At 46.2% G+C, this 12,760-nt stretch overlaps 1 protein-coding gene across 6 annotated transcripts in view; it reads left to right on the top strand.

The window, feature by feature from the left end:
- The first annotated feature begins 9 nt into the window (after positions 1-9).
- TAF5L (TATA-box binding protein associated factor 5 like) overlaps positions 10-12,760 on the top strand; it is a 29,872-nt gene continuing 17,121 nt past the window's right edge. Inside the window, exons 1-4 of one of the 6 annotated variants that reach the window (XM_042240857.2) lie at positions 10-219; positions 1,617-1,770; positions 11,195-11,580; positions 11,854-11,998. In XM_042240857.2, the coding sequence (XP_042096791.1) occupies positions 11,857-11,998 (142 nt within the window). In that variant the 5' untranslated portion in view covers positions 10-219; positions 1,617-1,770; positions 11,195-11,580; positions 11,854-11,856. Of the gene's footprint in view, positions 220-660; positions 741-1,616; positions 1,771-11,194; positions 11,581-11,853; positions 11,999-12,760 lie in introns of all 6 variants that reach the window. The other 5 variants (XM_042240856.2, XM_042240858.2, XM_042240855.2 and 2 more) reach the window with 5 other exon arrangements.

Below are 12,760 nucleotides of genomic sequence, written 5' to 3'. Positions count from 1 at the left end.
TCGAGGCCCGAGCGGCCCGGCCCAGCCCGCGGCGGCTCCGCGTTAGTCAGTCATGGGGCGGCCGCCCAGAGCCGCCGCGGGGGCGGCGGGGCTCGGGGCTCGGGGGTCCGGCTGAGCCGGCCGCGGATAGCGAGCCTGCCGCGAAGGCGACGGAGGCGGACGCGGGGCGACCCCGGCGGCAGCGGCGGCGGGGGGAGCGGGAGCCGCCTGGGATGTTCAGTGAGTGCGGGCGGCGGGCGCGGGTGGCGGCGCGGCCTAGGCAGTGGGGGCGGGGCGGGCCGGCGTGGCTGCGGGCGGCGGCCCCGCCCGGAGGCCCGGAGCGCGGGCCGGCGCTCCCGGGCGTCTAAGCTAGAGGAGTGTCTCTAGGCCAAAGTCGGGCTGAAACTCGGCACATGGTGGCGGGGAGGACGCTGACGAGCGCGGCGGCCCCCACCTGCGAGGGCGCCCTCGAGGCGGCCGCACCCCTGACAGCCGGCTGCGGGCTGTGCGCCGCGGAGCGCCGAGGCCGCGGAGCGCCGGGGCGAGGCGTGGGCGGGGAGCCGCAGGGGAGCGAGCCGGCGTCCTGGGCTCGGCGGAAGTGGGGCCCTTCACACTGCGGCGGGGGCGCCCCGGGTCGGCCCCCCGCGGCGGCCGGCTGAGCCCTGACCTCTGACCTTGCAGGTGGAGGTCTCGGAGCTGAAAGCCGGCCTGCGGGACCCGGGCCGCGCCGGCAGCGGCGCGCGGGGACTGTCTGCTCCTAGGTGACCCAGCGTTGCGGGGAGGGGGGAAGGGGACTGCGGTGGCCGACCTCGGCCTGGGTCCCAGCCCTGCTTGAGGGTGGAAGTCAGAAGAGGAGTTCGGGCCATGTCCTTACACTCAGGGAAGCGTCTCGTAGTGGATGGGCTTGATGTCTACATCGGCCTTCTGTGGAGACCATGTACCTACCTGTAATCTCTATGAGCATTCGTTTCTTCTGGGGTATTGACTGATAACTTAAAAGTGGACTTTTTAAAGGATACCCAAAAGAGGAATAACGTATATGGAAATACCTGACAAATAGGATGTGTTCTGTTAATACTAATTATCGGCTATTACAATTACTTTTTGGGTAGAGTACTTTGTAGGTTCCATGTGGGCGTAAATTTTTTGCATTAAATGTGAAGCATTTTTATGAATTATAAATATTTCCTGCCTTACGAATCCGTATTAAGCTGGAAAACCAAAAAGTGGGCTTACCTTAAGCATTTTTTGTTTTTGGTCATCAACGGTAAATCAGTGTGTTTGGGAATGATTTTGATGCTTCTGCCTCTAAATGTGTGAAGTTTATACTTGGTTCTGTCACTGGGAAATTAGGAAAAGTCCTCCGTTAACTGTGCAGTCAACCAATTTTTTGGTTTTACTTTTGCAAACAGACATCCTCCATGATACCTATGAAGGACACCTTTGGAGAAAGGGGTTTTGTTTGTTTGATGATTCAGCTGGAAGGAGGCCGCAAAGATGCTGTTAAACAGCATTGCCCAGGACAGTGCTAGAAGCCCTTCCCAGCCTCTCTGTGACAGATAGCTTCTCAGGTAGTAACTATTTTGATCATGCCTTCAACAAGCGTGTGGTAAGTTCTCACTGTTCTGTTCCCCAAGAGAACCCTTGGAGCAGCAAGACATAAAGGGGAAGAGCTCAGACCCAGCAGCCAGGTGACCCAAGCACCCCTCTTGGCACTGTGGACCCCACGGCACCTGTCTGACTTCTGTGAGCCTCAACTTTCTCATCTGAGGAATGTTCCCTACCCTATGGGTCAGTAAGTGCTAGGTATTAGTATAGTGGTGGTGTAGGAAACTAATAGTGTGGTGATTCCCAGGATAGAAGTTTGTTCCTGGGTTTGATGGGCAGAGAGAATCAGGCCTGAGGAAGAGATGGCCAGGCTGGGCTGTGAAGCCTGGGTGAAAGTGAAGTCTCTCAGTCGTGTCCGACTCTGCGATTGGTGGACTGTAGCCCACCAAGCTCCTCCGTCCATGAGATTCTCCAGGCAAGAATACTGGAGTAGGTTGCCATTTCCTTCTCCAGGGGATCTTCGCAACCCAGGGATCAAACCCAGGTCTCCCACATTGCAGGCAGACGCTTTAACCTCTGTACCACCAGGGAAGCCTGGGTGAGACTTAGTTAAACCAGGTAGGAGTTGGGGGAGAGGAAAGAGGGAGGAGTTCCTCCAATTAAAGAAGGAGGCTTTGACCAAAGCCCCTAAGGCTAGACAGCGGGGTGGTACCCACCTGTTTTGTAAACAAAGACAGATGGAGTAACCTTGAGATGACAAGGTGGAGATTGGTTTTTTTGTTGGGTTTTTTTTTTTAATCTTCCCCACTGGTGGAGGCAGGAGAAAGTTTTTAAGCTGAGCACAGATGGCATCAGATTAGCTTTTTGGAAAGATTATACTTGTAGTAATGTGGAATTGAAAGTAGGGAAGGCCCAGCCACTTATCTTGGTAGCTTTGTGTCTGCCTTTGACTCTGAAAGGAAAAGGACTGCTTACCAGAGGCAGGCATTTTAATCCAAATCTGGAAGCTTAAAGAGCACTTTGAGACGGCATGAAGAAACCTGGAGACCATTCCAGGCAACTTTTTCTCTTGAAAAGATCTTCAGGGATGTATTGTATATGCCTAACTACAAGGCAGGATTTTCCCCCCACCTCCCCACTGAAGTTCAGTTCAGTCGCTCAGTTGTGTCTGACTCTTTGCAACCCCATGAACTGCGGCACACCAGGCCTCCCTGTCCATCACCAACTCCCGGAGTCCACCCAAACCTATGTCCATTGAGTCAGTGATGCCATCCAACAATCTCATCCTCTGTCGTCCCCTTCTCCTCCTGCCCTCAATCTTTCCCAGCACTGAATTGTTTTCCAGTGAGTCAGTTCTTCGCATCGGGTGGCCAAAGTATTGGAGTTTCAGCTTCAACATCAGTCCTTCCAATGAACACCCAGGACTGATCTCCTTCAGAATGGACTGGTTGGATCTCCTTGCAGTCCAAGGGACTCTCAAGAATCTTCTCCAATACCGCAGTTCAAAAGCATCAATTCTTTGGCGCTCAGCTTTCTTTATGGTCCAGCTCTCACATCCATACATGACCACAGGAAAAACCATAGCCTTGACTAGACGGACCTCTGTTGACAAAGTATCCCTGAAAGTATCCCTCTTAAAAGAAAGTGTCACCACACGCTTAAGTGTCTCCTATTACAAACACTGTAATTTCGCTTTCCAAAAACAAGGTGCCGTTTGCGAAATGTACTGGACTGAAACAATCTTAGTCAATGCTAGTTTGGGATTATTTATACAATCAGTATAGTATTAATAAGTGATAAGTAGAAAAGGTATACCCACCTGAATGGGTATTGATGGCTTTGTTGAGATTTCCAGTGATGTGCGGGTTCAAGAAGTGCTCTGTCATAGGTGATTTGATAGATGCGAAGGTGATGTGTTCTAGAAAATGGAATTGACGATTCAGAGTGGCTAAAGTGACCGCAGAGGCATAGATGTTGAAGATAGAAGTGGATGCTTGCGTGCATGCTAAGTTGCTTCAGTGGTGTCTGCCTCTTTGCTGGTCAGTGGTTTCTGACTCTATAGATTAGAGCCCGCCAGGCTCTTCTGTCCATAGGATTCTCCAGGCAGGAATACTGGAGTGGATTGCCATGCTCTCCTCACCAGGGGATCTTTCTGATCCAGGAATGGAACCTTTTTTTAAGTTAACGAAATATTTTTCTTTATTAATTTTCTTATTGCAAGGGTAAAGTTGTCTTAAGTTTGAGCTTGCTTTTATTTGAATGTAGTTTCATAGACAGTAGGGCTTCCCTCGTGGATCAGAGGTTAAAGCATCTGCCTGGAATGCTGGAGACCCGGGTTCGATCCCTGGGTTGGGAAGATCCCCTGGAAAAGGAAATGGCAACCCACTCCAGTACATGGAGGGAGGAGCCTGCTAGGCTACAGTCCATGGGGTTGCAAAGAGTCGGACATGACTGAGCGACTTCACACACACAGATAGTAACTGCTGCTCTGTTTGTCTGCTGAAACAAATTCCTTTTTCCCTTCTCATTTTTTTTTAACTTGAAGATGGTTTAAAGAACATTGTATATTGGCAAGCTTTAGAAAATACTATAGAAAATTCCCATTCATAAATCTTTGTTTAGCAATCAGATAAGATATCGTTCTGGTAAGATGTATTTAAATGTATCTGGGAGAGTTGGTAATTCAGTAATCAGAACTATTTTGCACAACTTTGTAAATTGACATTTTTAAGTCATGATACTGCTGCTTTACTTTCACAAAATAATACCATAATCTGGAACTGTGTTCAAAACAGTAAGCATTGGCCACGTGTGGTTGCTTTAATTAAAATGAAAACTTAAATTCTTCAGTTGCATCGCTGCTAAGTCGCTTCAGTCGTGTCTGACTCTGTGCGAACCCATAGACGGCAGCCCACCAGGCTCCTCTGTCTCTGGGATTCTCCAGGCAAGAACACTGGAGTGGGTTGCCATTTCCTTCTCAGTTGCATTAGTCACATTTTAATTGCTAAATAGCCCTTTGTGGCTGGTGGCTGCCACACTGAGCAGTGCAGATGGACAACATTTCCACCATTGCAGGAAGTCCTACAGGCAGTACTGTTGTTTTAGTTGTTAAGTCGTATCCCAGTCTTTTGGGACCGCATGGGCTGTAGCCCGCCAGGCTCCTCTGTCCATGGGATTTCCCAGGCAGGAATACTGAAGTGGTTGTCGTTTCCTTCTCTGAGGGGTCTTCCCGACCCAGGAATGGAAACTGCGTCTCCTGCACTGGCAGACGGGAAGCCCATGGGCAGTGCTGCTCTAGAGTAAAGAAGGGGTCTTCCCACTGAGGCACACGTGAGGGCTTAACGCCACTAAAGCACCTTCAAACCTCATTTGAGTCCTGTTTCAGAGAGAATGATAAACATAGGAAACCATATCCCCCTTACTCTGAGAGCACAATATCCTGTGTCTTCTGTCTGCAGACGTTGTAAATGGAGTACATGTGAAAAGCAGACATGGTAGATATAGGTAGCCATTCTATAGATTGTGCCATACCCTTCCACGTTAACAAAGTTTTGTATAGAAATAAGTTTTCTGAGCCCTAAAACAAGTGTTGAAGTAGGAATTAAATATTTGTGGCTTTCTTGGTTCATAAAAATACAGAGAAATCACGTGCCTAAATTAAACCGTTGGGAATTCCAAGCAGGAGCTAGACAAAGCTCACTTTATTTTTAATGTGAATTTCCAAGATAAAAGCCCTGTTCTAGGGAACTGTTCATCTGGGGCAGCTAAGACACAGTGATGGCAGAAGAGAGCAGCTGCATCGGTTGTGGAGGATGGTTTTTAGCATGGAGTAGCATAATCAGATTTGTCTTTTTCTCTGACCACCTTCAAAAGGGTGTTTGAGGTAGGCCTACAGGTGGGAGGGTATTGGATTAGTCCAGATGAGAAGTGATTTGTGCTGTCAAAAAGCAGCAGTGCGGATGTAGTAACACAGTAGCTCCAAGACAGAATCCTGTCTGGAATAGAAGGACATGATGGCCGTTTAGAAGTGAGGCTGGGGGAGACAAGAGAAGATGGCCACTAGTTTTTGCTTGTTTGGTTGGTTTTGTTTGTGGTTTTTATTGTTGGTGTCTCTGTTGGTGGTTGGTGGCACCATTAAGCTGGTTAGGAGAACTAGAAGGAGGAAGTATGGAAGGAAGAGAATTTGAGCACATTGCATTTCAGATGTTGGCAGCATCCAGGTAGAGAAGTCATTCAGTCTTGAGTTCAGAAACGTGATCTGACTACAGACAGCAGAGAGTCTTGTGTCACTGATGCTGTGATGCAGGGAATGTGGAGGATGGGAGGGGGGAGCCGGAAGACACGCTTGCAGGGGAGGTGGCATATTCAACAGCCTGGAGACCATGTAAAGATAATGTGGGGAAATGACTTAGATTTGACAAGAGTTGAGGAATCTCAGGTCTAAGTAAATAGCTCGCTGATGTTGGCTGGCTGGGTAAGGAGACTACTGCAGGTTTGGAGTGGCTGGGGGTAGGAAGCTACGGGAAAAGAATTGACAAGAAAAGACTTCTGGGACTTTATGGAGGTCTCAGCTGATGTTAGAGATCAATTTCTAGTGTCCTCTGGCTGCCGGACTGTGTGGTTTCTGCGCCACCCTATCGCCTCCCAGATTTTACATTGCTTCCTAAGCCCCCAGCTGGCAGCCTTACTCTGTGGCATGTTATTTCCATGGGAAGGAGCACAGCTCTCAGTTATTCTGCAAGTTTTAAAGTTACACATGACCGAAACCGAGGATAGTCTGGTTCATTTATTTTTAAGCTATGGTTTATATTTCCACAAAGCATTTAATCATGATGATTAATGCAAAAACTTAGGTTTTTAGATGCTACTTAGAAGATCTGTCCATGGATTTTGCAAGCCTGTAGAATGCTGCAGTGAAAGAGAAGAGAACTAATATGTGAGTCCCTAGTAGGCACTTTACATCTCACTTTAAAAGTATAAAATGATTTTTATCAGTTTTTAAGCATCATTACAACTGGAAAACATACACTTTAAAAAAAAAAACAAACAAAAACAGAGAAACACCTAGCTGCTGTCCATATACTCAGTTAGGGAATTGATTTGAGGATAGTGGTGGTGAGTTTGCCTGGATTTGTTTTGAACTCATTTATCCTCAAAGCTGTCACCTTGTATCTTAGGGGTGAGGGGAGACATGCTATTCACATGGTGCTCTATTGGCATCTCATGGAATTGGTAGTCCTTAACCCATGAAGTGCTGGGCTGGGGCTATCTCTTTAAGCACCCCTCCAACCGCACACGTTTGAACATAAGTGGGTGGGGTTAGGCTGCAAGGGTGAGTGTTAAGAGAGCAGCTGTGGTTCTTCCTTCCTGGTGTTACTTTGAGGCAGGAAGGTGATCCTGTCCTGATCTTCTGTAGCAACTTTGTTGAAGTATTAAATAGTAGAGAACTATTAATGCATGAGAAATAGATACAATAGGTTAGAATCCTCATTTTAGTTTCCAGAAATACTAATAACGTGATATGAAAAGAAAGGTATGCATGTATGTATTTTTAACTTTAAAGCTAAAATATTTTATGTCAATTGAAAATTAAGAGAAAACCTGAAATTTTCTGAAAAAGATGTAATTAGATTGAAAATCAATTTAACAAGATTTTATAAATATGAGAAAAGATAAACAGGTAAGGGAATTGCAGTGTTAGTCTCATGCCTGAGTCTCTCAAAAAGACCGGTCCATTTTAAGGAGGGTTTGTTTTGTTTTGTTTTTTATTTTCTTCATGTGTCCATTTATGGGTGTTAGTACTGTGGAGATCGAGGTGGCTCAGTGGTAAAGAATTCACCTGCCAAGCAACAGACGTGGGTTCAATCCCTGGGTAGGGAATATCCTTTGGAGAAGGAAATGGCAACCCTCTCCAGTACTCTTGCCTGGGAAATCCCACAGACAGAGCAGCCTGGCGGGCTACAGTCCATGGGGTCGCAAGAGAGTCAAACGATTTAGTTACTGAAAAACATGGCATCTAGGGAAATCAGTCAAGAGAGAGGGACTGATTTCTTTGCAGAACTCTTTATTTATTTCATTTAAAATATGTGTGCGCTGGAATCTAGTCCAGGGAAGTCAGTTGGCTCATGTTTCTGATATTTCAGTTGAGTGCAGCTGTAAAAGAGACTTAATGCCTGTGTTCCTCCCCTCGAGATCCATGGCCTTGCAGATGATTCACTGCCTACCCTCAGGGAAGGTTCTAAGTGGTGGTTTGGAGCCAGAATCTGCTGTTTGGGGCAGCTGCTGCTGCTGCTACTAAGTCGCCTCAGTTGTGTCTGACTCTGTGTGACCCCATTGGGGCAGCTAATTTGGGCAAATTCGTTAGAGTCTGTATTTACAGACTAGTCTCTAGTGATCCCCAGTAGGGCCAGTTGTGTTTCTTTATAACTGTCGTTCTAGCTGCTTTCTCTTCGCTGTCTCGTTTCCCCTCCTCTTTAAACACGCATATACAGTGTCCCACCTTGGGTTCACTTGCCATTCCAGGGTCTGCTCTGTCAGTTTTCCCATGTCTGTCCTGTGTACACGTTTTTCCTGTCGGACAGGTAACCTCTTAACTCCCATCTTATTTGAAACACTGAGGGACATACATTGATAGTTTGCACTCCCATGGCAATGAGAGATGGCTGGTAGGAAATCTGGAAAAGCTTTAGTTTCAGCTAAAATATAAGGAATTGGGCTGCTTTGGAAGAGTTTGGAGACTAAGAATTCTTGAAGTTAGCTATATGTTTCATTGTATCACTGACTCAACCATATCAGACCCACTGCCTCTCCTTTTTAACAAACATTTGATCCTGTCTCTAGTAATCCAGAAATGAAATGCATAGATAATATAATCATTCTATACACTTGGTTTGAAATAACATTTATGATGTTGTAACATTTTATATTTGTATATAAATATATGTATTTTTGTATATGCGTATCTTCAGCCTTTACTGTTTGTTCTATTGTATGACTTTTATACAATTGAAAAGTCAATCTTCAGATTATGTTTTGAAAGAGTCAACCTGAATCAGTTTGCAAGGATTATTTGTCAGTGATTTTGGAACAGCTTGTTTGGTGCTGTATCTGGATAGAACAGTTATATGGTTATTCACGGAAAGAAATTTCAATGGACAAAAATTATATATGGATAAATTTCTTTAATATTTAAAGAATAACAGATTTTTGGAATATGAGGAATTTTAGCCCTGGGATTTCTTTGGAAGGAATGATGCTAAAGCTGAAACTCCAGTACTTTGGCCACCTCATGCGAAGAGTTGACTCATTGGAAAAGACTCTGATGCTGGGAGGGATTGGGGGCAGGAGGAGAAGGGGACGACAGAGGAGGAGATGGCTGGATGGCATCACCGACTCGATGGACATGAGTCTGAGTGAACTCCGGGAGTTGGTGATGGACAGGGAGGTCTGGCGTGCTATGATTCATGGGGTTGCAAAGAGTTGGACACGACTGAGCAACTGACCTGAACTGAAAACAGATGGAGGAAATCACAAAAGAGAAGTCCAGTGCCTATAATTGAAACTGAAAACTTAAACATATCCAAATAAATGATCAAAAACACATCTTCCACATACAGACAAAAAAATTAGAAGCTCTTGATTTAGAGAAAGTCACCTTGATGGGGACAATCACTTGTGTACAGATAATGTTATTTGCATTCCAGAGTGGACACCATGTTTTGATTATGAAGAAGAAAATATTTTTTACATCACCGGAGTGAACGGGGGGGGGGGGGGGGGAGGTGGTGGTGGTGGTGGTGTGTGTGTGTATGTGTGTGTGTGTGTTTGGCTGGCCCAGGTCTTAGTTGTGGCATGTGGGATCATTCCCTGAAGTGAAAGTCTTGGTCACTTAGTCATGTCCAACTCTTTGTGACCCCATGAACTGTAGCTCTCCAGGTTCCTCTGTCCATGAGGTTCTCCAGGCAAGAATACTGGAGTGGGTTGCCATTCCCTTCTCCGGGGGATCTTCCTGACCCAGGGATCAAGCCTGGGTCTCCTGCATTGCAGGCAGATTCTTTACCATCTGAGCCACCAGGGAAACCCCTAGTTCCCTGACCAGGGATTAAACCTGGGCCCCCTGCATTGGGAGCGCATAGTCTTAACCACTGGACCACTAGGGAAGGCCAATGAGTTTCTGTCCTTGTTGATCATAAATTTAGCAGTCAAGGAAGATAGTCCTTTTGAAGGGGAACTTTCAAACTAGCTTGAATTACCACCTCAAATTAGTTTGAATATTATCCCTGCATTTCCTCCCTTATAAGAATTCATGAGAGGATTTCACTGGTGGTCCATTGAGAGTCCACATGCCAGTGCAGGGAATGTGGGTTCAGTCCCTAGTCCAAGAAGTGCCCACGTGTCGTGGGGCACCTAAGCCCAAGAGCCACAGCCACTGAAGCCCACATGCCCTAGAGCTGGTGCTCCGCGACGAGAGAGGCCACTGCCGTGAGAACCTGTGCGGGCAGAGAGCGAGCAGCCCGCTTGTCACAGCTAGAGAAAGCTCGCACGAGACAGTGGAGACCCAGAGCAGCCAGGAATAAGATTAACAGAATTCCTGAGAAACTTTCTGATAGGTATACATGTCCTCTTATTATTTTGATGCTTATCTGTACCTGGTGTTACAGATCAAGAGTGAAAGAGGTAAACAACATGACTGAAATGGAAACACACCGATCTAAATGGAGTTTGGCGGGGATATCTGTGGGGCTTCTATTTTTCTAACTATTTTGTATTGGGGTATAGCCAGTTAACAATGTTGTGATAGTTTAGGTGAACAGCAAAGGGACTCAAGCAAACAGCCATGCATATACATGTAACCGTTCTCCCTGTGGGGCTTTATTATTAGGTTGGTACAAAAGTAATTGCGGTTTTGGACTGTGAATTTTAAATCATTATAGTTATGATTATAATGGTTAAGACACATCTTTATTAATCAAAATAGGAGCTGTTACAATCAACACATTTTTGCCAGTGAGAAAAATGTTTATTTCTGTAGCATAAAAATGCATGCTTTGGGATTTGACGAACTCTTCAAAAGCATTTTCTGCTTTCTGCTGGTTGTGGACACATTTTCCCTGCAAAAAGTTGTCAAGATGCTTGAAGAAGTGATAGTCGGTTGACGAGAGGTCAGGTGAATGTGGTGGATGAGGCAAAACTTCGTAGTCCAATTCATTCAAGTTTTGAAGCATTGGTTGTATGACTTGTAGTCAGGAGTTGTCATGGAGAAGAATTGGGCCCCTTCTGTTGACCAGTGTTGGCTGCAGGCATTGCAGTTTCAGTGTATCTCATCGATTTCCTGAGCATACTTCCCAGATATAACGGTTTCACTGGGATTCAGAAAGCTGTAGTGGATCAGGCAGGCAGCAGACCACTAAACAGTAACTGTGACCTTTTTTTGGTGCAAGTTTGGCTTTTGGAAGTGCTTTGGAGCTGCTTCTCAGTCCAGTCACTGAGCTGATCATCACTGGTTGTTATATAAAATCCACTTTTTGTCCCACAGCACAAGCTGATTGAGAAACGGGATATTGTTGTTGTGTATATTAAGAGAAGACAATACTTCAAAATGATGATTTTTTTGGGGGGGGGGTCAGCTCCTGAGGCACCCACTTACCAAGTTTTTTCACCTTTCCAGCTTGCTTCAAATGCCGAATAACTGTAAAATGGTCGACACTGAGTTCTTCAGTAGCTTCTTGTGTAGTCGTAAGAGGATCAGCGTCAGTGATCGCTCTCAGCTGGTCGTTGTCAACTTCTGATGGCCAGCCACTACTCTTCTCATCTTCAAGGCTCTTGTCTCCCTTGCAGAACTTCTTGAACCACCACGTTAGCGAATTGATCATTAGCAGTTCCTAGGCCAAATGCGTTTTTGATGGCGCAAGTTTTCTCCGCTGCTTTATGACCCATTTCGAACTCAAATAAGAAAATTGTTCAGATTTGCATTTTGTCAAACCTTATTTCCACAGTCTGAAATGAATATAAAATAAACAGCAAGTAATAAGTCATTAGCAAAAAGAAAACAAGGTGAGAAATGTCATTAAAATGTTATATAACATAACCACATTTATTTAAAAATGTATTTCAGTATCAGCAAATTTAACAAGACAAAAGCTACAGTTACATTTGTACCAACCTAATATCGCTATTCTCATTTTCCATGATTGAAGCTGGCCAGGTGGTCATTGGGACAGTAGATAAGGTGGTAGAGAGGGTGAGGTTGGTCATTAAGGCTCTCAAGTTGGCCCGGTGGCCCCTGTCCATGCATGACATCCAGCTGTCCGTGTGACTCCCCCACAGGTCATGAAACGGGTCCGCACGGAGCAGATCCAGATGGCCGTGTCCTGCTACCTCAAACGCCGGCAGTACGGGGACGCGGACGGCCCGCTGAAGCAAGGCCTGCGGCTGTCGCAGAGCACTGAGGAGATGGCTGCCAGCCTCACAGGTACCTTGCCCCTCTCCCAGAGGCAGCAGTTGGCCCAAGTGCCTCTTCGAAAGCCCATCATAACACGTCCTACCTTGGAATCCCAGGGCTTTTGAGCTGTTCCTGATGTTGTGTGCGACTTTCTCCTTCCTTGAATGGGGCCAGGGTCATCTCTCCCCTCTTGCATGGGCCCCTCCCATCTCACCTGGACCTCACTCATGGAAGGCCAGGTTCTCCAGGATGAGTCCTTTGGGAAGTGGTTGGAAGTGTTGGCATCATACGCATATTCCTGAGACTTTCAATGTGTTTTTGCTTTTGTTGTTTGAAATTGGATTTGGATTTTTTAGAAAAAATTTTGAGAAATTTTTCCTGCAGTACTTTTAGATTGGTTATAAGCGTCTTTAAATGGCCAAGGGTGAAGCTTGAGATAACAGTGCTTTCTCTAGCTCAGCCCTGGCTCCTCTTAAGAAGCCCAGCAGGCATCTGCCTCCTTGTCTTCCATGTCAGACCCATTCACTCTCCCTCACCTTCAGACTCAGATGGCTTCCCCTGACAAGGGCGGGGCCAGATGATGGACTTGGAATAGATTCCTGAATGCCTTACTGTTCCTAGTAAGATGGCCAGTGTACCAGTCATGAGTAAGTCCTTCTGAGCTTGGCATCACAGTCTTGGGTAAGCGCCTGCTGCCTTGTCTTCTTTGGAATCTGTGTTGCTGCTGATAGACAGTAGGGCAACCACTGTAAAATTTGTGTTCTCAGTTGTCTTGATTTAGATGATATGGCA

This window comes from Ovis aries, chromosome 25, assembly GCF_016772045.2.
Source record: "Ovis aries strain OAR_USU_Benz2616 breed Rambouillet chromosome 25, ARS-UI_Ramb_v3.0, whole genome shotgun sequence".
Classification (NCBI taxonomy): domain Eukaryota; kingdom Metazoa; phylum Chordata; class Mammalia; order Artiodactyla; family Bovidae; genus Ovis; species Ovis aries.
The sequence above is the reverse complement of the archived record's forward strand: the minus strand, read 5'-3'. Positions and strand labels throughout refer to the sequence as shown.